Source organism: Coloeus monedula (genome assembly GCF_965178545.1).
Source record: "Coloeus monedula genome assembly, chromosome: 5".
In the NCBI taxonomy this organism is placed as follows: domain Eukaryota; kingdom Metazoa; phylum Chordata; class Aves; order Passeriformes; family Corvidae; genus Coloeus; species Coloeus monedula.
In genome coordinates, this window is record NC_138785.1 from 31,449,161 (window position 1) to 31,476,935 (window position 27,775).

General features: G+C 38.4%; 1 protein-coding gene across 1 annotated transcript in view; it reads left to right on the forward strand.

The window, feature by feature from the left end:
• COL25A1 (collagen type XXV alpha 1 chain) overlaps positions 1 to 27,775 on the forward strand; it is a gene marked incomplete at both ends in the record, with an annotated part of 297,729 nt that overhangs the window by 243,263 nt on the left and 26,691 nt on the right. Inside the window, 10 exons of the mRNA XM_082281981.1 lie at positions 150 to 194; positions 4,523 to 4,555; positions 4,713 to 4,748; positions 8,616 to 8,660; positions 20,403 to 20,465; positions 20,953 to 21,021; positions 21,926 to 21,970; positions 23,964 to 24,008; positions 24,527 to 24,604; positions 27,523 to 27,546. Coding sequence (XP_082138107.1) covers positions 150 to 194; positions 4,523 to 4,555; positions 4,713 to 4,748; positions 8,616 to 8,660; positions 20,403 to 20,465; positions 20,953 to 21,021; positions 21,926 to 21,970; positions 23,964 to 24,008; positions 24,527 to 24,604; positions 27,523 to 27,546 — 483 coding nt within the window. The remainder of the gene's footprint in view (positions 1 to 149; positions 195 to 4,522; positions 4,556 to 4,712; positions 4,749 to 8,615; positions 8,661 to 20,402; positions 20,466 to 20,952; positions 21,022 to 21,925; positions 21,971 to 23,963; positions 24,009 to 24,526; positions 24,605 to 27,522; positions 27,547 to 27,775) is intronic.

The window sequence follows — 27,775 nt, forward strand, 5'->3', positions numbered from 1 at the left end:
ACACATCGCCACTTCCTGACCATGTCACAGAGAGATTGACTATCTGAATAACAAAATCAACTTGCTAATCATGTTGGAATGCTGACTCTTCTCTGCATACTGTGTGCTTACATAAAATCATTAAAATATAACATGTATTTTAATTATAGGGGGATGCTGGCGAGAATGGACTGAAGGGTGACACAGGAGAAAAGGTACACTGCTTCTTAGTTGAGAAGAAAATGTGTGCCTTAGGTGTGTTTATAGTATAACCAACTAACGAAAATAATAATTTGTTCAAAAGAAAAACGCATTTTGAGCTGGGGGTTTTTTAAAGGTGCGTGATTTAGTTGAGTTCATTTTTATGAGCAGCAGAAAAATTTTCACTATTCTGTTCAACTGAGCATAAGATTTCTGACTTCATACAGCAGAAACTCTAGTACAGAATACATCATCGTGTTTCTAGCTAGCACTCCTCTTTGTTGAAATTTTCATCATACAAAGCTTTGGCCACAACCCACCAGTTGGAACTGCTGTGTTGAATTATAGCCACGTTTTCTGATACACCCTTTAACTTTTCCCCTTCTGTGTTTCCATCAAAGAGAGGGACCAAACCAATATGGGACAAAAATTATAGTATCATGATAGGCAATTTCCCTCCAAAATTGGCACCTGGAAAATCAAGAGTTGACGATAACCACACTTCAAATCTTCATTCTACATGACATCAACAATAACCTCACTTTATACCTTCTTAGTTCATTGTTGCAAGGTACCAAGATATTGCAGAAATCACCAAAAAATAGCTTCTGTCAAAATTTTTATTTTCTTGAGTTTTCTTTTATGTGAGACTCACGCTCAGAAAATTGAACTGGAGTTTTCAATGTGGTTGCCTTACACAAGTCAGTCTTTAGCAATCAGGGTAAAGGCTGTGTTGCACATGAGAAAGGGTCAGACATACTGATCTCTTCTGCCATCACTTTTGAACTCATATATTTCTAAAAAACATTTATTTTAGTGATTACACTTGGGCAGAAGCATAAGCATTTTTTCTTGTACCCCTGCATGTGTAATGCTTAACCAACTTACATCATTTCCGTGCAAGGAGAAATTTATGATGGATTTATCAAGCTGGTAAGGAATGCATGCAAATCCCTCAGGATCTGTCATTTGGGTGCATTTAATCTGTACTTTGAAGAGCACAAATATTTTAAGGCATATTCTAAAATCAGCAATTAAAAATAGACATTAATTTTAAGAATAGTCAAGTTACTTGATTCTTGGAGTTAATTTAAATAATACTTTATCTGCAGTCATGCTTATTAACCCAGATGAAAGTCTTAAGAACCTTATTTACTTACTTACACAATGTATGCTGGTAACATAATCTTGACCACCTCTTATGTGATTTAAGAATATAATCTGCTACAAGTATGAGATTTTTGTTCAGGTAGTTCTACAACAAGTAAATCGTAAGTTTTTAATCTCTCTGGGTGGCCTAGTGCAACTTCACCTGTTGCTTTTCTACTTCATTAGCTGTGAATGCTGAGCTTGCATCCACTAGAATGCCAATATTGCCCATATCAGTGTGCACATCGCCCTGTTTGGGATCTTTTTTAAGGAAAGAAAAAAGTTCTCTCCTTCTTTCAGTGGGAGATCCTTTCTGCCCAAATATAAAGTTTTAAATACTGCTGTGTGAACTTTCAACAGTTAGGCAGTCAAGTTGGAATCAACTTGGAAGTATAGTTTGTCAGGAGACTTCCTATATATATTGCTGTATCTGAAGAAATTTCAAGACACCTGCTGAACTTCATAATGCAGAAGTCTCCCATCTCTTCTAGGCTTCATATGAGTTTCAGAGGTGGGGTGGTGACGTGGGAATATATTCTGTTTGTTTGGAGTGCGCTGCTTTAACCATAGCTGGTTAGAATCCTCTGCATTAATTTTTGCCAGATTTTCCAGAGCTGTGACTTGGTTGACTTTCAGTATTTTTCTTCTTCTTCCCTGCCTACAAGACAATCTGCCACCCAGGAAAAAAGATACCGTTCTTAGAGCAGAGCTGCAGCTTAAAGTTTCTGATAGATAGCTTTGCAAACGGCACTTTCTAGAGAGCTTACAAGGGTGGTTTCTGGCAGATAATTTAGGAGTAAGCATTAAACTTGGTGTCATTACTTTACACTTGAGCTACTTAGCAGGGTTTGTGTTCTTTCCTGTTCTTCAGCATAGGGGGAAGTTTTTGCTCTGTGATCATTCTGTATAATTCCGGCATGAAGATGCCCAGCAATTTCTAAGTGGCAGAGGAAATAAGAATGACTGTTTTGGACACATTTAATTAATTTGTTCATAAAGCAGACTTGACTATTTTTCTATATTTATTTGTATTTCTATCTGTATTGTAAGACTTATAAGGCTCTTTGTAGCGACTCTTTCTAAAAGAGCTGCTGAATGTGTTCAGAGATAAGCCCAGTATCCACTCAGTTCTGGGTGTTCAGCCACATACATGTACAGACCCCTCCTGCTCAGTAAACAAGCCATTAATTCTGTGTAAATAAGCAGAGAACATTGCACTAGATCATAATGCTATACATAGGCTTAGAGGATTTAATCCATCATTCATAAAACTTAAAAACATTTCTTTAAAAGCTTAAATAGTGTTTTGAGATAAATAATAAATTTTTGTTCATATGGTGGGAGAGTGAGATACCACGATGCAGCAGATTCAGATTTGGTATAGGAGCAGGTTCCTGTTTGTGCAAAAAATGTAGCTTTGTTTTCTGAACTGCTGTACCTAGTGACACTCAAAAACAGGGACTTGAGTCCTTGATTCTTGACCTGAGACTTTAGAATGAAAATGTCTTTGTTGAATTCTCCTACTTTGAAGACAGTATAAATGCCAAACTTGAGTTCTTGCTTCTGTTCTTCCTCTGTAGCCTTGGTCCCTAGAAACTACCAAGTATCTTCCTTCTTTGTACATGTTTCCCTGCTAAAGTTGCTTCATTTGCAAACTGTCTTGAACTCATCGGTGAATTGAGAACATACTGTACTGTAATTTTTTCTTTGATGCTATTTTTTATACTTGCATGAAGGTGGATTATAAATATTTTGTGTCATATCTTCTCCATATCTATCGTTGCCCTTCGAAATGTTTAACTGGTTAATGTGTCTCACTAGTTGCTTTGACCCTTTATAGCTATAAAAGGTTCTCGAGGCTTTCAGTTGTACATGCTTGTAAGGGATGTTAGCAGTGTCACTCATGCATGTCTATCAAAATGAGGCAGCTCAGGTTTCCATGCATGTATCAACCTCAATATTCTGATTTTTGTGTTTTCTTCACTCAAGAGCAAGCTGCACTAACTGTGTATTCCTGTTCTTCAGAGGCCAGTGAGCGTGTTAGCTGGTAGAATTTAATTTTATAAGATAATACCAAAAAGATGCTATAGCCAAACATCTTTCTATGGCATTCACAGAGACATCAGGAATGGGTGTCCTCTATCTGTATTTTGTACAAAGAATATTAAGCATTTATACTCTGCATATACATCTTCAAAGTGTATTTCAGTACTGGCTTCTATTTTGCCTATGTAAATCGCAGGCAGGCTTCTCAGGAGCTTGAAGTTGCTGCCATGCAGCAGCTTGCTCCTTTCAATGAACAATGTACAATTATTTTAAATAATGAACAGTTAAACAATTTTTCAAAGAGAAGCACACTAGTCATCTTCAATAGTATATAGTCTGACTAGCAAACTTTTCAGTAGGTTTTTTTTTCTTTTTTCTTTGACATGCTGTTTAAGAAAAAATCTGTCCTGTGCATATCACTGCCTATGAAATTCAGTCAACCCAGCAAAATGTAGGCAAATCTTTTTGAATGCTAAATGCCTTCTCAGAACAGAGACCTTTCCTGAATACGTAAATTACCGTAGCTGTCTCATCCTGTAAAGTATAACATTGCATGCTTTAATCTCTCAGTTTAAATATGCTGGAGTGTTGAGGAAATAGAGCTATGACCTAGCTCCTGATGGAGATAAACTCATAGGTCACTGGAGTTTTTTTTCAAGGTAAATCTTCATTAGCACAAAAAATTTTGTCAGTTGAGACCTGACACTTGCCATCTATAAAATTAGGTCAAAATGGTCACTCATATTCTTTGTGAACAGCAGTAAATTATTTTTAATGTAGATCAGCAATTTAGAGATGTCAAAGGATGTCCCATCTTCTGGCTTTGTGAAGTACATTTATACAACGTCTGCAATTATTACATCTACGTTATTAGTTGTGAAGTTTGAGGTTAACTATAATAGATGTTTGGGTGAGTGAAGCTGGATCTCTGTGCATGTTCTTGAAAACAATACTGTTCCTTTTCTGAATCACACTGATGTAATTAATTAGTTAAAACTCCTATGTAGCAGCACAAAAACCATGCAACCTTGCTATGCAGTTATTTTGCTATGTGATGTTGCTATACTCTTATATGATTTGTTTTATGTGTTTCCTGGGAAACTGTATATGTAGTAAGAATGATTATTTCTTGTGGATTTTGTATCAGGGTGACCCTGGCTCTTCTGCGGCTGGAATTAAGGTAATGTAGTTCTAAAGAAGTTGAGCAGGGAGAAGAGGGGTGCATGTTACTTTACAGTGTCACAGATATTTTGGGTATCATTAATGTTATGGTTTTCCACAGCTCAGCCTTTAATTCATTTTCTCAGATCTCATGTCTTTCATCGGTTTTCTTTTAGGGTGAACCCGGTGAATCTGGACGGCCTGGACAAAAGGTACTACTTGGAAATGTTCTGTTTCCCCTTTCTGCTGGATTTGTGATAATTTATGTTACATCTGTGTTACCAGTGGCACTTACCTGTACTGGGATGAGTCAGAGGCAGTACAATTTAGCAGCCCAATGATGTACACATTTGGTTTATGATAATTTAGTATTTTAAAAAGGCAGAGCAATGATGATACTAATGAACATGAAAAGCAATTTTGACTAACGCACCTTCCCTTCTAGCCACAGCACACTTCTTGCATTAAAAGCTTGCCCAGTTGCAGCTGGTGAGACTAACAAAGAATGGCTCTGCTTCTTGAGTGATCACAAGCTAACCCTGCATGTTTGACCACTAATCTTCAAACTCTGGTACATTGTTAGGTCTCATTAGGAAGAAAATAAATATTGGTCAGAATCTCTTTCACATACACCTGTGAGAGGAATCAAACCATAAGAGGTACGCAGTGTGTTTGGAAGGACACAGACCAGGTAATGCCACTCTGTTCTTCCTTCCAGTGTAAGAAATTCCCCCTGAATGCTGGGTGACTGAGGCTGCTTCTGTAAGGAAAGGTCCTGCAGGAGTTACAATGACTGTGCTGCGTGAGGCCCTCTGAAGCTGGGGAATTTGCTCTTTGAATCTACAGTACATCAAACACAGTGATTGCTGTGCTTTCAGCTCCCTTTCATAAGAGTAGGGGGCAGGTCCTGCAGGGAGAGCAAAGAGACAGTAGGAGAACTGGATTTGTGCATTGCAATACTTGGTTTCCCTCTGGAGCCATTGGCACTGTTCTTACCTCTTACAACATTGAAAATGATCTCCTGCACACTGCTGCCAGAGTGGAACAGAGTCCTTCTGCCAGCTGAGATATTCCAGACAGACAGTCAAGAGCTAAAATTCTATATAGTGGATGGCAGGACAACCATTTTCTAATACTCAAGGTCTTTTGGTGACTAAGAAAAACCCCAAGCCTCATCTAAATAAGAAATTAAGTCTTTTTATTTAAGAAATTATAATTCTCACCAGAGACTAAACAAAGACTATTATGGTTGCAAATGCAGTTCCTTAGTAAAGTGCAGTTTTAATTAGGAAAGGTAATCAAAGTAGTTTAAAGCTGCCTAATCCACAGAATCATTCAGTGTGTGCATTCTGCAGCATATGCTTTACTTGGGCAATAAACTAGAAAATGCACTTAAGCGCCTGTGGAGATTCATACTCTCATTAAGTGGCTGCCATGGAGGCAGAACTAGCAGTGATTTATCAGCAGGCTGCTGGTTCTCAGTCCCAGGCACTCAGGTTTGCTCTGATTCAGGCACCATGGATAAGTGAGAGGTATGCAGTTCAGACTTTCTATATTCTCACCTTCCTTTTCACACCAAAGGAGGGCTTAGTGTCTTCCTTCCATTCACCTCATGAGTTCCCAGTACGCCACACTGGTGCCCCAGCCCCGACCATCAGCTCCCATAATATGCCTGTTCAGTGTGCCTCCTCCAGACAGGTGGCCCATGTCTGCTGCTCTGCACCCCTGCTTAGCAGGGACTTGTTCACACCACCAGAGGTTGTGGGAGGCTCTTTTTCCAACTGGAGGCACACCTCTGCCACCTACCTCATCTTGATGCTTTTCCCCTTCTCTATGTCCTATTTGTATTTCCTTCCTATGTCTTCTTTTCTTTCTTATATTTTCCTTTTTTCCTCTTCTTCTAGTTGTCCCTTATCCATCTTCTAAGGACAAATATTTGTTGAGCTGCCCAGCTGAATACCATTTGCATGAAATGAAATGTGACAATGTTACAGCAGTCTGACAAGGCTGTTGTGGGCCATGTTGTGCTCAGAGGTGACAGAATGACCCGTGCTGCTGTTATGTAATAGAGTTAGTATACAGCTTTGGTTTCTTTAAAAGTCATTTTTCTCATAAATCACACTCAGAACTTTTATATTAGGAAAGGTCCAAAAAAAAGCAAGTACTATGCATTCATCTGCAGTGCTAGTTGTAATTAAGAAATAATGATTGATTTCATTGTGTTTCATATTGATGTATATTTTAGGGGCATTTTAATTGTTTTAAATTACTGTGACTCTGAACTGGCTTTGGTGGATCTTTTCTTCTTATTATATGTGAGTGTATGGGGGTTAGCTCTGTCCCAAGATTAAAGAGTGACCTATTGCAGCAATATATTACAAATTATAAATTTTCAAATTCTGTGCTTAAAAGTGAAATTTAGTGCTTCCACAATTAGGTGAGAAGAGTTGATGGTAATAAGCTACTCATGAAAAAAGTGGAAAGACAGAGTAAGGGTTTGGAGTTAAAATTTGGAGTTAGTGCAATGGAGCATTATTCTTTTGCAAGAGTAATAACCCATTTTCTGCTTTAGAAAGTGGTAGTCAACATACCAAAAAGTTAAGTGTCTGTTGAAAATGGCATCCTAGCCTCTATTCTTTCATCTGACTTTATAGTTAATATTTTGAGGCTGGAATCTTTCCTGTGCCTGTAGGCAATTTGAGCAGTTAGAACTTTGGAGAAACTAAAACAGACAAAGAAGCTGTTATCAGATCCTTCTATACCACTTAAAAATTATTCCATTTGGTAAAGTGATTTGCAGCCCCTCTATTGTGTTTTTCAGTTTGTGGCAGAATGCAACTTTGCCATGAGCATTTCAAGTCTATTTAATATCTCTGCCTCAAAGAAGTGTCTCTGGGTGGTGCAGTTTGATGAGCACCTATATTATGTGTACATGTGTTTGTTTGTGTGTGTATACACTGTGTACGTGAGTGTATGAGTGTATATAAGCATGTGTGTACATGGACACATAAAATATTTTAATAGCACAGCCTGTAGGTATCAGCCCAAACCACAGAGCTGAAGTCTGGATTTCTGTAAAGCTCATGAGTGTAAAAAATCTGGAATATAGTTCAACTCGTTATAAAGGTAGAATTTAGCTTCAGAGTTCAAACCTGAGCTTCCAGAAAGTTCAGGGAATATTCAGATCCAAGGTGCTGGTTAGAATCCATCTCTGTATTAAAGTAAAATCCCCAGCCTTTAAAATAATGTTTTCTTCATGTGTTATTGCTCTTTTTTTTTTTTCTGTTCATCATCTTTTTTCCCTAGACAACATTTTTCCATTTAGCTGATATCTCAAAATGACCATTTGTGAGAATGTTGTCATTCTTGTCTTAGACTAATTTCAAAATTAATGCATTCAGTTTTCAATACTTGTTACAAAATTACCTTGCAAATAGAGTTCTATAGGTCCTTTCATTGCAATTTTAAATAATCAAGGCTTTTCTGGGTAAAGCAGTAAAAGGTTATATTCCCACTATCCTTCATGACACTGTGTATATTCACAGATAAAGAACAAGCTCTGAAATGATGCTATGGATAGCTCTGTAAAACTGATGGCCCGATTATAATTAGGCAGTCCTGCTTGAATTGTGCAATTTAAAGCAAGCTCTTCTGAATTGCTTTGTAGCTAAATCAGACAGTTACACAGCACAATATCTAGCTCAGAGTTGAAAATGGAACAGAATTAAACATCTGTCCTAAGTACAGAACTTAAATGGCAGTGTGTAAAATGAACCAGTGCTGCTTGTTTTCTTCTCTATTGCTGAAGGCTAATGCGAATTCTTATTTGGCTTTCCTGACATGGATTTTCAACTTGGTTGTCATCTTCACATTGAAGGTTCCCGGAAGATACCTAAATTCTTAACATGACTCTTACTAATTGTACATTTAAGTCACTCATTTTGAAAAAACCAGTCCTGCTGGAGCTGACTAGTAATCATTCATGCTCTTTTATCTTGCTGCAGAATTTACAGGGCTGTTCACTGGATAGTGACCATAACTGGATAATGTCTGTAATATTATGTAATTTTCCTGTGTAGGGTGAACCAGGCCTTCCTGGGCTTCCTGGACTCCCTGGAATAAAGGTAAATAAACTGTAGTACCTGTTGTGTTGGGGGGGGAACACCACAAAGAGGGGGAAATGCAAGAATGTGGCTCAAATTGACTTAATGTATTTGTCTTACATCTTTTTCTGTGTCTCTGGTATTAAACTGGGGTTTATTACAGAAAGTTCTCACATGGAAAATTGGTTAAGTGTGTATGGGTAGGCAAACAGTATGTATCTTACGTTAAAATGTGAGGCAGAACATTCTAGTTGTTTTTTTTTTTAATATAAAATAGTAGAGGTTTTAAATTTTTTTTTTGTTCAATGGAAAAGTCTTGTCATCAAAAGTTTTACTTGGTTTCCACTTCGATGTGTGCTTTCCAGTAGCAATAATCTACTGAATTAGCCAAGCCTCCAGCCGGAGAACTGCATTAATTTTACACAGGCTGTGGAGACCTGGCTCTGTTGACAGAAATACTCTGTGCTCCGTTACACAGCAGTGATTTCCACTGACAGGTCAAAATGTTTTAATAATATTCTGTTCAGTATTAGCTGCAGTCCCTGACACAATACCTGGTTTAGTCCCTGGCTTCCAGTTTGTCTGGAATCTTTAGGTAAGCTGATACAAAAGACATATAGTTGGTTTAGTTCTGGCATAAGTGGTTGCATTGGGAGCTGCAGACATTTGCACAGTTTGAGCTGTAACTGTGTGATTCTGCACAGAGTGAGCAGATTCACATATCCTGAGTGAGCACAGATCAGAATGGCCACTTTTCCTTTGTGACAAAGACCATCCTTTCAGAAAACAAAATCGCTTTGAAACTTTTTCTTTGCCTTCCAGCATGAGCCTGCGTATGTCTCAAGGAGACAGTTTATAGAATTTCCCCCATAACAAGGAGGATTATTCAAAGACCAAACTCATGTCCACTGTGGTAGGATTCAGGATTTATCTCATGGAATGTAACACTTGCACTGATTTTCTCCAGGGACCTGTGAATTGCCACACCATTGAGGCATAATGTCCCTTCTGTGTTACTAGTGAATTATGGGAAGAATTGAATGTGCATATTAAGTTTTGTGTGTTGTAACAGCTGAAAATATATTTCCCATGGAGGTTGTTCATTTTCTGCAAGAATGAACGCCATATTGAGTAGTGAAGATCATGCAGAAGAAGAGTCTTGTGTGAATAAACTATTTTTATAAGGACCTTTGGCAGCAATCCCTATTCTGTTTACTTTAACAGTGAGCAAAGAGGTAGCTCAGTTGGAGGTCAGTGGGGCACTTGCCTGAGGCACTCGTCCTGGGGACACTTGCCAAAAGCAACTGGAGTCGTGGCTGGTCTTTGGGGTTTCCATGTTCATGCAGGCCACATGTCCATGCATATAACCACTAAGTAAAAAAAGTCTACATCTGAGTGGCTGCTCTGGGAAAATTACTTGTTGGCAATAAGAATGGCTCAGAAGGGGAGCTTCCACAATCACCTGAAAGACAAAATGTGAAGTGAAAAATGGATAAAGTGTGGGAGTTTTGCCCAGTGAAAATTTGTTTCCAAATTCAGTGGATACAGTGGAAAAACAGTGCAGAATAAAATGGAATAATTTGGTCAAATATTAATCATTTAGGAAAATACTTTCTGTTTAAGTCTAGTCCAGAGGGAGGCTGGTGATTTTTCAGTGAAGAAATTTCATCTAGTGCAATTCTGCATTGAGGTGGCTACCTGTGTGTGACCTGGATGGTGACAAGCAAACAGAACGTGCAAGGACAGAGCGAAGCGTATTTGGTCACATCAGAAGTGCAGGATGGGTGCTGTTCATTTCAAGGCATTTGTAAACTCTGTTTTATTAAGCAGTCTGTAGTAAAAAACCCTCATTTTTTCTGAGTCACTGAGTCACTTCTCACTTTGTGAGAAGTGGTTGCAGAAATCAGAGAATGGCTGGAATTAGGAATATGGGCACTCATCAGCAAAGGAAGAGTAGTAGTTCATTCCCTTTTCTCACCCTCCCTTTTAGCAACGATATATGTACCACCATGGTAGGATCGTTGTGTTGATTTACAAAAACAGCATCAGTGTTATCTTACAGAGGAACAAATTTCCAGTGATCTGGAGATTGATTGAAAGCTGCTTTGAAATAGCAGTGCCCAGATGAGAGACTTGAGCGTGGAGGAAACCCAACTGTCTGGACTTGGAATCAGTTGGTGCTGTCATCTTGTACAAAACTTACTTGAAGCAGTGACTTTTTTATCCTTTTTTTTTTTTTTTTCCCCTTGAGTGATCCTTGTTGTTTGTTACAATTTTTTCAGGGATTTTGAGATCTGTTCCCATACAGACTTTATAAACCTCTCAAAGATCTGTCTTTGCTATTCTGTCTTAATAGTGATTTGCAGTAGTGGTATAACATCAAAGACATAGCAGAAACCTCTCACAATGTCATTGCAACATCTAAGAACTTGCTACAAAATGTAAGTTTCCATAAGGGAAATTTTTCCTAACAAACAGATTACAGCATTCTTGTGCGTTTGCATGCCAGCCCAGTAGCTGTTGGCAGAGATTTTTTCAGGCCTTTTCCAAACTTTTTGGGAGGTAAGGAAAAGGTTACAAGGTACAGGTTTATTCTACACATTGAAAATTCCTGGATACAGTTCTTAAATGTTAAATATTAAGTCCCCTTTTCTTTAAATCTGTTAGTTGAACTTAAAATTGCTTCGTTGTGAATGTTTCTCTGCAGTGGCAGGCTGTATTATGAAATGTTTTAGGTAACTGTGCACATGCACAGCACTCTTTGCAAAAGCTAAACCAACCTGTGCAAACACAAATGCTGTGCCAGGCAGTGGACCATACTGTCCAGCTACATCTCATCTTTCTTCCCATGGCTGAACAAGCTTCCCAAGACATTTAGTCCTGTGTGCTTCAACGTACATAAAGGATTAATGAATACTAATCACTGAGAAACTTCCAGCTTCTTACAATGCCATTTCAATTAATTAATCAATGTTCCTGGGAACCTGTTAGGGCTTGGCTGAATGTGATACGGAGTCTGAATGAGCAGCAACATTGGACAGACAGGCGAGTATCATATCTGAATTCAGGGTATGCAGCAGGGCCTTTTATTTCTTACTTTTCTAGAGCCATTCACTATGCACATGTGGATGTTTTGGGAGTTCTTCCTGTTCCTTTTCGTTCTCTCCTCATTGTCAGTTGGTGCCATGGAGGAAACACAAGCGCAGTCAGTTATTTCCAAGACAGTGAAGAAGCTGTCTGTGACATACTGGAGAGGCATTTCTCAAGCACCTGTTGCTGTTTAGGAATGGCTGGAAACCTAATGAGCCCTGAATGTGTTCCACCTAAACTCAGAATATTAACTCATCGCTCTACTATCCCCCAACTGATGCCAAGCAGACACAGAAGTCTGTCTGTGAAACACAAACTTCGTGTGTCTGTTTTATCTCATAGCTTTTGTAGGAAGATACCTACAAAGCAGCACTTGCTTACTGTAATGGAAATCATGCATGCCCTCATTCATTGTAATGTCAGACATCTCTCAAATCCATTGCATTGCATTTTCTGGAATTTGGCCTGTACAGTTCTCACTTTCTTCACTGCAGCGAGAAGCCATCACAAAACACAAGCCTCTTCTCAGTAACAGAACTTTTTGCAGGATCTAGATTTTCTGTGGTGTTTCTGGCATTTGTCCCTCAGTTTTTAAAACAAATACTGAACCGAGGCTTACGAGCGCATATAAATTTTTATTTTATTGTGTTCAAGAAAACTGAACTGTTAAATGGTTTGACATGAGAAGAGAAAGGCTGCTTTTGGGAAGTATGGAAAGCTTTCTGTCTTGTAAAATCCAGTGGAAGTGGCTGATTCAATAGACTTACCAGTATGCAATGCCTTGTATCTTTCTATACAATTTCTTGGGATTGACTTCCCTGGGACTATGCCTGAGCAAGGTTTCAGAAAAACCTGGATAAGAACATGGGAATTTGAATCGATTTTATATCCTTTCATTTTTCTTTTTATGAAAGCAAAAGCAGCTCTAATTTTCTTCTGTACTTAAATTTCTTTTTTTTGTTCTATACCTACTCAGACATCTTACCCTCTGAAGACCGAAAGACACTCTGCTCCACAGAACGTACTTTTTTAAGGTCTAGAAGACTTGATACTGCTTTCAGCCAGTTAGTTCTGTTACAAAAGAGAAATTTCAAAGACAATGAGAGAGAATTTTCAAGCTGAATGCATAGAAGTTAGTTTCCTGTTTAAACTCCAGTAGAAAAGAGAGCAACTGCTGTTGAAGCTTATGTGTTTAAGTGCTGTTCTTACCATCTGGCAGCAAAATGAAAGGAAATCTGAAGCGAATTGTAGTTCTAAGCATTTTGGTTTCGAATCAATGCCATTTACCGCCTATAGGAAAGTTTGGTAAATTCCCCTTTTCTCACAGGAGTTCTTAGGAAGGCTGTTCACATTTTCCTAATGCATTTTTCATTTTTGGTATTTCCATTTTTCTTCCTGTTTTTGTTCCTTGATAGTGTTAACAGGAAACCTGCAGGGTCTGTCTCTCTCTCCATTTCCTCCAGTACTCAGATATTCTTGCCCAGGATTCAGTTCATCTTTATCTGATAGGTTACCATATTCAGAACTCTTTCTAGCCTGAACCCAGGAGCTGGAAGGAACCATCTGATTTTGTGACAGGCCTGTCCAAATCCTGGATACAGAGATGGGCTGAACATGTTAATTGCATCAATTGAAATTTGAGGGAATTTATTTTTCTCTGATATACACTTGCTGTAGCTGATACATATATATATAAAAATATGCGAGTGTGATCAAATTTCATCACACACATACAGTGTTCTTGAAAGTGGCTCCTCTGCCTGAGCTGCTGAAAATGCATACTGTAGTACAGGTTAAGTACTGGAGAGTAGGTGATAAGGATGTGTGTTCTGGGTGAAAATGAGAATTGATCTAAAAAAATAGGACTTAGTATCCGCCTTTGGTGGGCTAGGTTTCAGAAGTATCTCTTTGTGTGGGTAGGTAAAATACATTGCACACCTGTGCAATGTGTTTTGACTATTTGCTTTCCATAGTGGAAGTATATATCTGTATGTACATAGTTACATATCTAGTTTTGTTCACTGATTCCTAGCTGTCTGCTTTCCATATATTATGGCACAAATCAGTTTCATAGTGTAGACATGTCATTTCCCGGAGCTGATTTTGAGAATCAAAGCCAGAAGATGAAATCATCATTAACATTGGATAGTATGTGTGTGTCAGGAGTGCTTGTTTGGGTGTCCTTCAAGATACATGCTTCCAGTTCTTGTTAATCTCTCGGAAACTATATCCTCCAAATCTCTTATTTTCTGTCCTGGAAAATGCTAAAACATGAGGAAACAAAGCACAGAATGTTGCTTGCTCTAAAGCTATTACTGGTTGGAAGACTGAGCTTATAAGAACTACTTCACAGCAAATGTTTTATACCATAGTTTAATTTTTCTTTGTGCAAAAAAAACCCCAAATCAAAATTTTTTAAAATTGTTGAATAATTGAAGTCCAACTGTATTCAGAAATCAGGTACTTTGTCATCCACAAAGAAAATTTAATGCCAGTATTCTGAAATTATTTCTGTACCTCAAATACACGTTTTTATAAGGCCAGAAATGAGGGTATGCAATAAAGCTCCTTACCTTTCAGAAGAGCAACAAAAATTCCTTAGATTTGTCATCTAACTCTTTTCTAACAGAAACAATTCGGGGCCAAACACTTCTTCGCAGTTCAGTCATTGAAAAGAATTAAAAATTAGGTGCTCCTTAAAACAAGTGTTGTTATTCTATCCTCAGAAATAGTTACCATGCTGACTTGAATTATAATTAGCCTATAAGAAGTCCCTTATATGATGCAGAATTAATGGATGCAGAATTAATCAAAATCATTACTAGTTCTGATAGCACTCTCCCAAAGCAACATACTTTCTAAGCAGACAGAACTTAAAAGCAAGAAGAAAATGAGGCTCACTAAAAAGCAATGTATGTCATACAAAGTGAGGCTTGTTGTGAGACCTCAGGATTTTAGCCAGGTTGTTTAGCCAGGTTTTACTTCTCTAACTCCGAATGAATCATAAAGTCTAAATACGCATTTGGAAATTCTAAACCACAATTGTTTTTCTAAGTTTAGAGCCTGATTAGGGAGTAAAGATATTGTTTCAAATGCGATGAGTGAGCCAGACAACCTGTTTTAACTGGCAGTTTCTGGAGCCAATTCTAAAGTGATATGAAAAGCCTTAAGAAAGACCTTACAAAATGGGGTTAGGGTTGTTTTTTTTAATCAGATTTCCTTGTACCTTGTTCATTTCCTTCTTAGGAGCTGAATATTGTAGTCCTCCTGAGATTAAAATTCCCATGGACATCAGGCTATATATAAAGTCCCTCTAATGCCCTTCACAGTGACAAAGTACTCTGAATTGTATAGTCTAAGGCCAGCTGAGTTTCTGAGAAATTGCTTCACTGGAACTAAGTGCTGCAGGCAGAGGGAGGACATGAGCAAGCACAGCTTCACTGACCACCATGGATTACTCTGTTACAAGATCCTGAGAATTTGGCCCTCACTCATGTCCAGAGTGGAGGAGTGCATTATTTTGGTTAGATAGCAACCTCAAAAACAAAGTTTTTTTAGGACAGCAGATGGCAACTTCCGGAAAATCAGCACAGGTACCCATGAACCAAATCAAATTTGTTACAGCTTCACAGCTGTTCTCCAAATTGTCTTGCATCTGGGTTTGGGGTCTTTTTTGATAGCTCTTCTATGTAACTCCACCTTTGCAGGATTCTTTCAGTAGAGTTAGGTGAGAAAGGGCATCATACTGTTTTTGTTTTAAATATGCTCTAAGTGAGCCAGCGTAACACTGAAGACAAGCACTGGTCTCTTGATGTGATTAAAATGAGGACCCTTCCACATCAGTGCTTGTGAGAAAGGAACTTTGGCATCTCCCAAAGTCTGTGACTCTTGAAGAATTTGTGTGCTGGCCCATGCCAGACACAGGAATTTTTGGAGGACCACTAGACCTGCAGGCAGGTGTTTGTAATTTCCAAGCCTGTCCAAAGCGGTGTGTTGAAGCATGGTTGTGGTTTTCCTCCAGTCCACACAGCTACGTTTTCTGTTTATGGAAAAGGTGGGATGCATCAGCCTTTCCAGAATCCTCCACAGAAATTCGGGATGCTTTGGCATGGTTTGCCAACACAGAGGTGTGCACACAGGAGTCTTGACCTTGGTACGTTTGGATTTTCAAGAGTATGCTGGGGAAGGGTGTTTGTATGTGTCCTGCCTTGTGGCAGACCTGCAACTCAGCCAGGAGGCACAGAACTTCCATGGTCTTGGCAATGGGGCCAACACTGAACAAAGTATTTCAGGACCAGTGAACCATGTAATAAAGGTCAGAGTTAGACATTTAAATTTCGCTGGATAGTTCTAGTGCGTAGCACTAGATGAGAATAAGGATTGAAATTACATTCTCCTTTCAAAGTCATGGTCTAAAGGTTGGTTTAGTCACATTTCTGTAGCACTGAAGAAATAGTGTAATAATCTGATGTAGCTGTAATATAGTAGGGTAACCATGAGGCTTACAAGTAGGATAGCAATTTCAGAAATGAAAGTGAATTTATTTTATTGTTATAGGAAAGTTGTGGGTTGGATGGCTTTCTGCAGCACAGGTTTCTTTTTTAGGAATTCATTGACCTGGTTGTGAAAACGTGCGGTATAGTCATTACAAGAATGATTAAAGGAGGAAGAACCTTCTGTGGGATAACAGTATACCCAACAACTGCTGTTCTCTGCTGAGTGCATGCATCACCATAAAGCTTTATATTTCAGGCACTGGGAGAGGACTAGGTGTGTCTGTGAGAGCAGAGTTTCAAAGAATGGTGGTGGTGTGTGTCCCAGCTGTGCAATGAAGGCTAATTCTGACCAAATACGGTATTAGAACTACATTGTCAATAAACTTCTGCCAAATTAGTGATGTTTAAAACAGAAATGAACAGTGAAAATGGTATTTCAACTGCTGTACCTTTTTTAAGCAAAAGTCCAAGTTTTAGGCAATTATGGGTTCTGTAAAACTTAAAAGATGACACTGAGAGTGAGCTAAAGCGCTTCTTAGGGTTAACCTCTAATATCAAAGCTAGCCTCTGCTTCAGCCCATAAAAGCTTTGATCATCATGAAAACCAGTTATAATTATACCTAGATAATAATCCTCATAAAAAATCTGACTGTTGTCTGAAGCAAATTACAAGGTGACTTTTTAATATTAAATTCTGATCGAGCTCACATTACACTAGGTTTACAGCATTTTAGGGCCCTTTTCTGTTTCAGACTGTTGTAAGATGTGAAAATGAACATCAACAATGTTTGTGAGTGGTAGTATATAATTTGCTATCTGACCCATTACTATTTCCACAGTCAACAAATACTTGAGAATGCAAATGAGCATGCATGGAGGTAGTCTCTTAAAATATTAACACATAAAGGCACTAAAAATTATTCTTAATATCATAATACATCACTTCTGTAAACTGGTAGAAATTCACAAGCTTAGTTTTATTTTTTTTTTAACTAAGCTGCCTGTGTTGTGATTAATACAAATTACTCCAAGTCTAACAGTAGATGAAGTTTGAACGTTGAAATTTGCCTTGTTGGCATCTTGTGCAATGCGATTATTTCATAATCTTCAAAAATTTCATAAGCAGTGATTTCATAACTATGCCAAACATTTGAACTAAAATGAATTATAGAGTCATCACTTGCAGATGGCTTTCTATACAGCTGCCAAACAGTATTTCACATGGAGGAGTTCCTTACTTTTCTTTCAAAATGTAACTGATTAACTCCTCTTTCCAGATTTTGTGTTTCCTGCACCGGCTTTAGCAGGCAAAGAAGATTGCTGTACATTCTAACTAGATAAAACTTTGATTTTATTGTAAGAAGCTGTAGTGAGATGTTTGGAAAAGCATTACAAGTCTTAGTTACTCTGATTCCTTGTGTTCTTCTCAGCATTTCACGGTAGTGCAGAACAAATTCTGAGTTCATTTAAGTTAGAGACTTAAGAACAGGAGGTGCCTCAGCAAACACAAGAGCTGCAATGTTGTCAAACCACAGTGCCCTCCCAAGCAAGCCTTTGCTCTTGGCTTTCCTGCAGCTACATGCCAGCTAAATCATACATGTCATACATTCACAACAAAAAACTAAAGCCCTTAGTTCTTGATTTTCTAACCACATTCCTCTACTGCTCTGGAATCTTGTTTGTGTCATGGGCTAATCATAAAGGTCTTTTCCTTGACTTTGCATAACAGGGACACCAGCGTGCCTTACAGAGAGGAAACTGTTCTCTTTACATTTCCCCCAACATTGGCAGTGCCAATTTTGATAGATTCCTTTTTTTTTTCTTTACTATCTGAATGGCATAAAAGATACCATAAAGCATGAAGTCAGCAGTATTATGGCAGGATGCAGAAGTATATCCAATGAGCATTTTACTTAATGCCTTGTGCTGTGGTTACACTCAAGAGGTTTGAAATATTAGAGAAGACATAGCTTAGTTTCAAATCATTCAAACATGTCTTTCTACTTAGAAGCTTAGTTGAGATGGCAAATCAGATCTGTCTTTTAATCTACTTATCCTCTCTAGCACTGGATAGAGGGAGAAATGCATGTTTTTCTTGCTGTAGCCATGTTTTAACTACTGCAGTTTGTTTCATGTGGGATAAGAATGCACTGTTGGATCATGTTCAGCTTGGCATCCACCGTAGCTGCTGTGTCTTTCCCAGCAGAGCTGCTGCTCACCCAGTCAGTTCCTGGTCTCTGCTGACACACCACTTCTTCCACTCCACATTTCAAAACATTTTAAAGCTCTGTGTCATATGAGACCTGTATTCTACTTATGCTAATTGAGCCACAAGCTTATTCCATTATCAATTCCTCCAGCTTTTGCAAAGCATCTTTTTCTTCTCTTTTTAGAGATTTTGGGGGAAGGAGGGGCTTCTTCTTGGACTTTGGCCAGGTGTTTTCTTGTGGTATACAACTGGTATAGTCCAGAGCAGAGAGAAGAATTTGACTCAAAATCTGCATTAACCTTTGAGTGACTTCTAAGCCTTACCACTGAAAAGAATCACGTAGTCACTGCATATTTTTTCTGCCTGAAGTCATAAGAAGCCGGGCAAAAAATTAGCCCAGGCAAATTCAGTATTAAAACAGTATGGGGCTATTGAGTACCCTCTCATTCTAAAACAAATGATTGAAGCTGCATTGTTCTTCATTTACTGACATTAAAGTGCTTCCATCTGCATGACAACCTTATGTTACTCTTGCTGGTGTGTACTAATATGAAGACTCATATTAACTCTAAGTTTTTGTCATGTGAGAGCAAAAAAAACCCCACGTGCTTTGCTGTGACATGTTTGTCTCAGTTTATTTCTTTACCATATTTTGAACCATTGCCAGCTGGAACGTCATGTGAGAAAGCTCATTATTTACTTGTATTTTTTTATAATCTTAAGTGGAGGTCTGTGGGAGCTTGCTGTGGTCCTTGATATAACCACAGGAAAGATTTCTTTGAACTGTTAATGATGGATTGCTGATGAGAGCACAGATGAATGTGCAAGAATACTTCCTAATTTGCTCACCATGTGCAGCATACCTGTATTTCTACGGAGGGGAAGAGATGAAGAGAAATAGTAATTAACTGCTCATATGCACTGTATCTGTATATTGTCAATAGTGATATCACTACAGGATTATGATCTGTCTGTCTTCTAGCTATTCGATGGGTAATTTTTAGTCATTAAGTTCAGGGATATTGCTAAAAGGCTAATAAATAAATATTAAGTGGGTTACATAACTGATTTTAAAATATACAGTAGCTTGTGGATATATCTTCGTGATTCAAATATATCTGAAAAAATGCAATGTTAAATAGTAGGGAGCCTTCTTCGGTAGAGTTTGTGAAAGAAAGCATATGGCTTATTAATTTTGCATTATCTCCCTTTAGGCATGGAGATAGGTAATAAAATATAGCCTTACTCTTCTGCTCAGTGCTGCTTCTGCTGCAAGTCTACTCTGTTCTTGCTATTTGTCTGTCCTGTTTGTACAAATGAATGGGAAGGAAGGAGGCAGAACAGAGAGGGAATGAGGAGAGCTGTGCCTTATTCCCAGCTGTTCACAGCCAGAGAAGTTGTCTGGCTGCAAAGAACTGAAGTGTTTTACTGTCAGAATGAGGAGGGAAAGTACCATGGTACTGCAAGTCTCTGACTTGAAAGGAGATTCAGCACATCCCAGCAGTACCATCTCCATTTGTCATTGCTGTGTGACACACCATTTCTGCCCATCTATTCACATGCTGCAGCCGGAAACTACCTCATAACACATGACTGAAATGGACTGTCCCTTTTTAAATTTAGGAAAACTCAGATCTCTCCTCCTGCCTTCAGTCTTGCTTGGATATTAGTTTGGTGTGTTACATTACAGACCAGGTTGCATATTAACAGTCCTTAACCTCATAAACCCCACGTTTGACACCTTCTGCTTCATTTGCATCTCATGTGCTGCGTGGCGTCTTGCTACAGGAATTTATGGTGATGAAAGTTACCCATGATGAAAAGTACTTCTATATAACTATGCTGCATCACAGCCAGAGAGCTGCAAGCAATACAGGGGAAAATACTACCCAAAATAAACTTGTGTTATTATAGTTGCATGCTGCTTAATAAGTAATCCAGCATTACTCTCATATTGTGTTTTTAAAGGGTGAACCAGGTTTCATTGGTCCACAAGGAGAACCTGGGTTGCCAGGGCTACCAGGAACAAAGGTAAGGATAATGGGCCATTGCGCTGCTGTGTAGCCCCTAGAGCTGATGTCAAATTCAACTCCCCTCGGCAAGTAACAGATACTGAGACCACTGTTGGAGAAAATGTGAAAGTCATGGACCAGTGCTATGAGATAGATATATAGATATTCATACTGGTGCCCTCAAAAAATGTGAAGGCAGATGTTCCATCATAACTTTAATTAATAAAGCATCTTTTTTCATGTTAGAATCCCCAAATTTACTTGTTCAAGAGGCAGAATAGGCATGACTGAAGAAAGTATAATTTCATAAATGTGAGGGGTTTTAGGAAAATGGCTTAAAAGTGTGTGCAGGGAATAGAACTTTGATACTATGCACCAGATTCTGAAAATACAGATAGACTAAACCTCTGATTCTTCTGTTGTCTTGGTTTCTTTGATCCTGCTCAGTTGGTGATACGCTAAAGGCTGCCCAGTATTTTGTGATATATGTGTATCTGTTGCAATAGGGTGACAGAGGAGAGGCAGGCCCTGTTGGGAAGGGTGAGCGAGGTGAACCTGGAATCCCTGGACCAAAGGTCAGTCTGATTTTACATTGGAAATGTTTTCTTAGTTTTACACCTATGAACACATCTCTGCCTGCTGAAAGGTAGAACAAAACTTGGTGAGTGAGGTTTTAAATGAAAATTCTGTCTAATACTCTACTTCAGTCCAGAAGACAATGGCAGTTTTGTATTCACAGCTGTGAAACTGCAGTCTGAATGGACTCTTATTTGGTCTACAAAGTAAAGACACTACCTACATACACTGTCATGGAATTGGCCTAATTCGTTCCAGCTGAAGTACTGACCTTCGGGTCCCTAACTTTCAGCATCGAAGTTTGAACTCTTTGACCAATGTATCTATTGAATGCAGAGAAAATCCATTTTGCATGCTGTTTTCTAACTCTTTAAGAAAGAGATCTGTCTAACTACATTTTAGCATTGTCTTAATATTTCCCCTGGTGTTGATCCTGTCAAGTTTTTCTTTCCTATTGCATTTTGAAAACAGTAAGGTTAATTTTGTGCTCCTTGGCCAGTGAGTTTGTATTCACCTGGCCTGTTGGGAAAAGAAGTTGTGTTCATATTTTATTTTAATCTCCTTATGTTAGAATATTTAACTATCTTCTCTATCTCTTGGCTATCATTTCTCAGGAGCAATGGAATGACATCATTCATTCCTGAAAACCAGTGATAATGATGCCTACTCTTTACTAATGCCAATACTACTTTTCCTTTGGAAGGGTGGAATCTATGACCATTGCACTCTGGAGTTAAAGAATACATTAATCTGGGTGCTGTTAAATTAAATGCCTTTAAAGATTATCTTGGTAGTATCAAATAAAGTATTTCTGCTGTTCCAAACTGTAGTTAGCCATTACTAATTTCTTTTTCTCTGCACTCCCACTTCTCTACCATTTTTCTCCCATCTTGCTTCGAACAGGGGAAAACAGGTGAACCTGGATCTAGAGGCCCCAAAGGGTCAAAGGTTAGTAGTAGAGAAACTGTCTTTAGGGAACTAATTAACACAACGATTTTTAGGATTAATTATTTGCAACATTTCACAGACACTTCACTTACCTCTTTCAAAGAACCTGTCACAATCTGCAGTGTTCTTTATAAGTGAAACCTTCTGACCTTCAATTGTAGCTAAAAAATTTTGTCAAGTTATTTGGGGTTTGAACACTGTGATTCTAATCCTTCTTCTGTTATAACGTCCATTCCACTCTGTTGTTTTTTCCCTCCTGCAACTTGGTTTCTCTCTGTGTAACTGATGTGTGTTAGTCCTCCCACATGCCAGGACCCAACACCTGAGTGTGCTGTTACTGGGTTTGCAATAATTTTGTGGATCCACACTTCGGTGAGGTAGGAATCAGTGGTATTCCACATACTGCAGGCTGAGATATGATGGCCAGAAGTCCTACAAAAGCAAGAGTTGTTGATTGCATTACTGTTTTAAAAAGACTACTTTGTTTATATCTATGTACCCATCTGTCTGTCTATAGGTATAGCTGGTCCACATATATGGAGAGAGAGAGAAAATGTACATTTTTCTATTGCTTTATCTGCTGTGCAAGTACTGTTCCCACTGAATTCCTTCTTGTTACATGATGGAGTCAAAGCAAAACGAAAATGTGTTTGTGTAGGTGATTACTGAGTCTAGTGTCAAAATAAGGGTGACAGGACAATGTAGGCTGGCGTGATGCTGTTTGCAGGACTTGTCAAGTGCTTGAAGGGTGGCCTTAAGTGCTTAAGGATGTGATTAAACAAGTGCCATTTAGCCTCATTCATTCCCACCAGAAAGAAGCACTGGAAGGCAAGGGAACTGATGACAGGATTAAAGTATCAGAGTGAGAGTAGAAGAGTAAATCAGCCTCTCATTTGACTGCAGTACCTGGGCATCTCCCACATGCACCAAAATTATAAATATATCCCCTTTAATTTCTTTTTTATCAAGAAAGGATATACAATTTTCATTTTACCTGCATACCTGTGATGAAAATCTGGCCCACTGAAGTCGGCCTAATGGTTGGGAACTGCATTTTTTAACAGTTCCAGTGACATGTTCACTAGCTGCTGTGAAGGCAGCACCAAAAGGAAAGGCAGATGGCACAACCCTGATCATGCCCTGCCACCAGCCTGCTCTCCTTCATTAGCTTCATTATGCCTCCATTAGCTCTATGAAAGTTTTCTGGTTTCTTTGTGTTCCATTACCACTGGTGAGTTAATGATTCTTCCCTGACTTTTACCAAAAAGTTCTCTAGATTTCAACAGGAGCAAAAGTTGCAATTTTTACCCATATTAATTTTGAGCAATATAAAAATATAAGAAAGTAACCATGAAATATAATTAATTGTGAATGCTGGGTTGTGAATGCATACATGTTTGGAATTCCCATAATTTGAAACGTACTACAAATAGCCAGGAAAAAAAAACTGTGCGTAAGCTGGTAGTGATCTTAAGCCTGTCACAGAAAGAGCATCAAGAAACTCTAAATCTGACAGCACTGTTGTATTTGTAAGGGTGGCAGTGTCTCAGAGAAGTTCAGGAGGTTAGTGGAGGCATAATCACAGAAAGAAAAGTTTATGCATTTTGAAACACACATGTGAAGAAGTTTTTGACTGCTTTCAGCCTGAGTGATTTCATTTCTCTAGTATTCTCTTCAAGCTTTCGGTAATAGTGTCATTAGGAATAGGGGATGTTACACAAATAACTGCCCATTTTTTGGTTCTTTGGGATTTTTTTATTGCAAACCGATGTGATACTCTAATAATTCACACAGAATCAAATACATCATTGTAAATTCTACCACTACGTAGACTTTGAAGGACTTTTTCCTTTCATTAAATAAGATTCACATTCTGTTTAGGATGAGAGGCCCTGTAAACCATTTCATATAAGAAGACATATTTTAAAAGGGAAGACTATGTCATACATTGTCAAATGGCGTATCTGTTTTTTCAAATATCGTTTTTACATAGGGTGATACAGGTGAGAGAGGTGACACGGGATCTGCAGGTCCACGGGTAAGTCTGCTTCTCATGTGAGCTCTTTGTTTTGTACTCTTAGATTCAGTCCATGTGAACTGAAATTGTAGCAGTAGTTAAAACTCCAGGTGAAACTGAGCACTTGACACTGTTGGAACATGGTTGCCAACTGGCCTTTAATATGACTAACATCACTTGCCACTATTTGAAGCAGTCTCACATCCACAGTTTGTGGGCAGGATGTTACAAGCCAGATGTTCTGACGTTGTTCACAGCCACTACAGAACTGGAGTGTAGGAACTGCTTAAATGTCTCCCCTCAGAGGTTTCATGTATTTGCTTTCCTGCCGCAGCACAAGTCACTGGGTACTGACCTGCTTATTTATAATTATAAAAAAAATGTTTTCCTTTAAATGGTAACTTCCATGTTTTGTGGTAGTATATTGTAACTACGTTAAGAGTCCAACACCACAAAATAAAGTCAAAGCTTGTGTCAATAGTTAAGAGTTTAAAATAGTCTTTGGTTGTCTCCAGATTTTAATGGAAAATGTATTACAGGGACCACCTGGACAGAAGGGTGATCAAGGTGCAACAGAGATAATTGATTATAATGGCAATATCCATGAAGCTCTGCAGGTATGCAAACATAACAAGGGTGAATTGGCTTACTCTGGTCTGGGAAAAAGTCATTTGACAGCATTGTATTTCTCTTTTGCCTAGAGCTTGAAAACATTTTGTGTGCAAAATTGTTGAGCTTATTAATCAGGAATCGCTTTCTATATTTGGAAACCAGGTTTTCTGTTTGGTGCTAGACAAACTGTTTCCCTGATACAAATTAGCTGAGTGAATTAGTTTCATGTTCCCTGGAGAGTATTGACATCATCTAATGAGGACAAAACTAATTCATTGCTGGCTTTGGTGTTCAGTGCTGAATTAGTGTAATAAACTACATACACAGGTTTAACAGAAGTGTCTGCTTTTCAATTCATGTATTATAATATTGACATTTCTCTTTTCCCTTGTTTTCCTCCTCCTCTTCATATAAAATGCAAAGAGCAGAATATTTGGGATTTGGAAACCATGTAACATGGCTCCATTAGCAAGCTGTGGATTCAATCAGCAACTTGAGTACATTAAGTAGACCAAGTACCAGTCTTCTCACTTATTCATTTCTGGAAAACCTATTTTGACTGGTGTGCAGAAAAGTGTGGAGGATTAAAGTGGGGTTACAAAAAGAGTGAATGGGTGTTTGCATAAAAGCAAAGGACCAAGATGACATATGTCATTGCAGTCAAGGTGATTTACATTGCAGCATACTCAGATGCAAATTCTTTGCAGTATAACTCCACGAAAGTGAATGGCTTGCTTATGTGAAACTGAAGACTGGATTTGGCTCATTGTGCCTCTGATCACTTTCTCACTGCAGCCGGTGAACTTTTTTTCTTGCGTTTACTCAGTGGGAGTGGGCAAATGTCTGACCAGTCATTTGGTTTTCAAGACTCTTTCAAAAAATAAAAAATCTCACTGCCTTTACTAAAATCTCAGAGCCGTGTATGTCTCTAAGGCTGCATCCACTCTTTCATTGTGTCTTTGGGGAAGTCTGCACAGGCATGTTGTGAGGCTCTGCATTATGTTTGCCTCATTTGGTTTGCTTGTAAGGGAATTCAGACACACAACTTTCAGTCATCCAAATCCCTCTCTAAAGTAGCCTGAAATTAATGTTGTGTATTACCAGACAGAGATTTACCAGGGGTTTCAGCCCCTCTATCTCCTGTATTCTCTCTTTGTATCGTAACTCTGGCATCAGTCTTACTTTCAAGCTTCCTCAGAAAAGCTGCAGCACATAAAGAAGCCTTAAAAGTGGACTAAAGCCTTTTGCAGTGGTTGAAACATATTAGAAAGCCTTTATCCCATTGCAAATCATTCCAAATGTCATCACCTTCTGATCCAGGGCAACAAATAATTGATATTAATGGGAATGACTATGCAGGGAGGGTATAAGTAAGATTATATAGGATCAGTCGAAAATATCCTTGCCAAATCCAGCACAGTCCTTTCAGATGGCAAACACCCATTCCTAAGTCTCCTGGTGCCAAATTCTTAGGGGCTCTGAGATTTGCAGTTCTCTCACAGAAGTACATGAGAACTTCCAGTGCTCAGCACTGAGCTGTGAACTTGCACAGAATTTGGCCTGCAGATTTAAGAAGTTGACGAGTTTGCAAGATCTGAGCTGCTTGTCTCATGTTAGAATTTAGTAATAAATCATGAAGCAGTCTAGCAATTTAGTTACTTTGCCTTGTGCCTCCTATTCAATCTTAAGTACAATCTTAAAATTGTCATCGTGGTTTGAGCAAGAGCCCTGCTGCGAGTATGTGGCTTTCACTTGCAGGACCAAATACAAAATTAATCTCTCTGTCAAAATTACTCTTCACACCTATGCTGCGGAATTTCCCAGGGCAAAAAGCAGTAGTCTCAAAATTTTAACCTTTGTAGGAGCTACAGCATTAGATATTAAAGTATCTGCCACTGTAAAGAAATCTGTTACTGTGAACACGTAAACAGTACTTGCAATGGTTATTTTAGGTTTTCATACCTAGATAAACTGAACTTCTCAGTGTTTTTAAGGTTACTGATATATTTCCGTTAATATGCTGAAATTCAAAGGATATGAGTATATTAAAGCCATGTGTTAGAGAACAGTTTTGTTCAAGTGCTTTGTATTGAGTAGGTTCCAGATCTTTGCCAACAGTATGTATTGTTGCACTGAAACATGGAGACTCTTTTACAGCTTAAAACAGAAGATCTGCAAACATTTATTTGCACATTGGATAACAATTAGAAAAGCAAATATTTCTTGTTCTATTTAGGCCAGTAAGTTCTTCACAGGCAAGCTGCAATATTTGGGGTTTTACTCTGTTTAAAAATATAGACAAGCATTTAAATTACATTTAAATACTTTTCCACTTGCTTTTAGATTCTTTGGCAAAAAGAATAGTGACAGGTCAAGATATTTTGCTTCCTTCCATGATGAAAATATCCTTTGTCTTTCCAAGCATTTAAAGCAGAATTGTAGTATACATAGCTGGGTTGTGGACTGGTAGTTTTAGTTTAGAACTGCATTTTTATATGAAAAATAATGTTATATTTCCACTCCAGGAATCGTATTTACTGGTTAAGCATTGGTGCAAAACCTGCAGGCATCACAAAACATAGGGCTGGTCTTTTGGTTGACTTCAGACACCAACCCCTTATGTTTTCTTAAAAAGTTTAAAGAACACCTTTTTGAAGACTTCTGCTTAGATTTTGCTACTTAGTCATCGTTTATTTGATCTCTTTAATTATACGAAACTACTGTCTTCGTCTAATTCCCACAGAAACCAAACAGCTAATCCAACACCAGGAGTTAAAATTAACAAGGGTTTTATTCATGTTTGTGAAGGCATGGTGTCTCTCAGATACAGCATAGTTTCTGTGGAGATTATAACTGTAGCAAACAGAATTATTTATATCATTGTTTAATTCTGCTACTGACAGCTCTTTAATTTTGCCAACAGAGGGTTGCCACCCTGACTGTCACGGTAATTCCTATTGCATGACTTACTGTGCGTTGTAGAACTTCTCCTCTGTGTTGCAAGCATGTTCATAATTCTTCTAGCTCAGGACATGTCTTCATTGGATGTCAGCCTGGTTCATCATAGCATGTATTGATTTCTTTGCTTGGTGTTCCCATAGCAGAGAACCCATTGTAGAAAGCCATCTAACAATGGAACCAATTCTGCTCCTTCTGAATTAATAGCAAAACTTCAT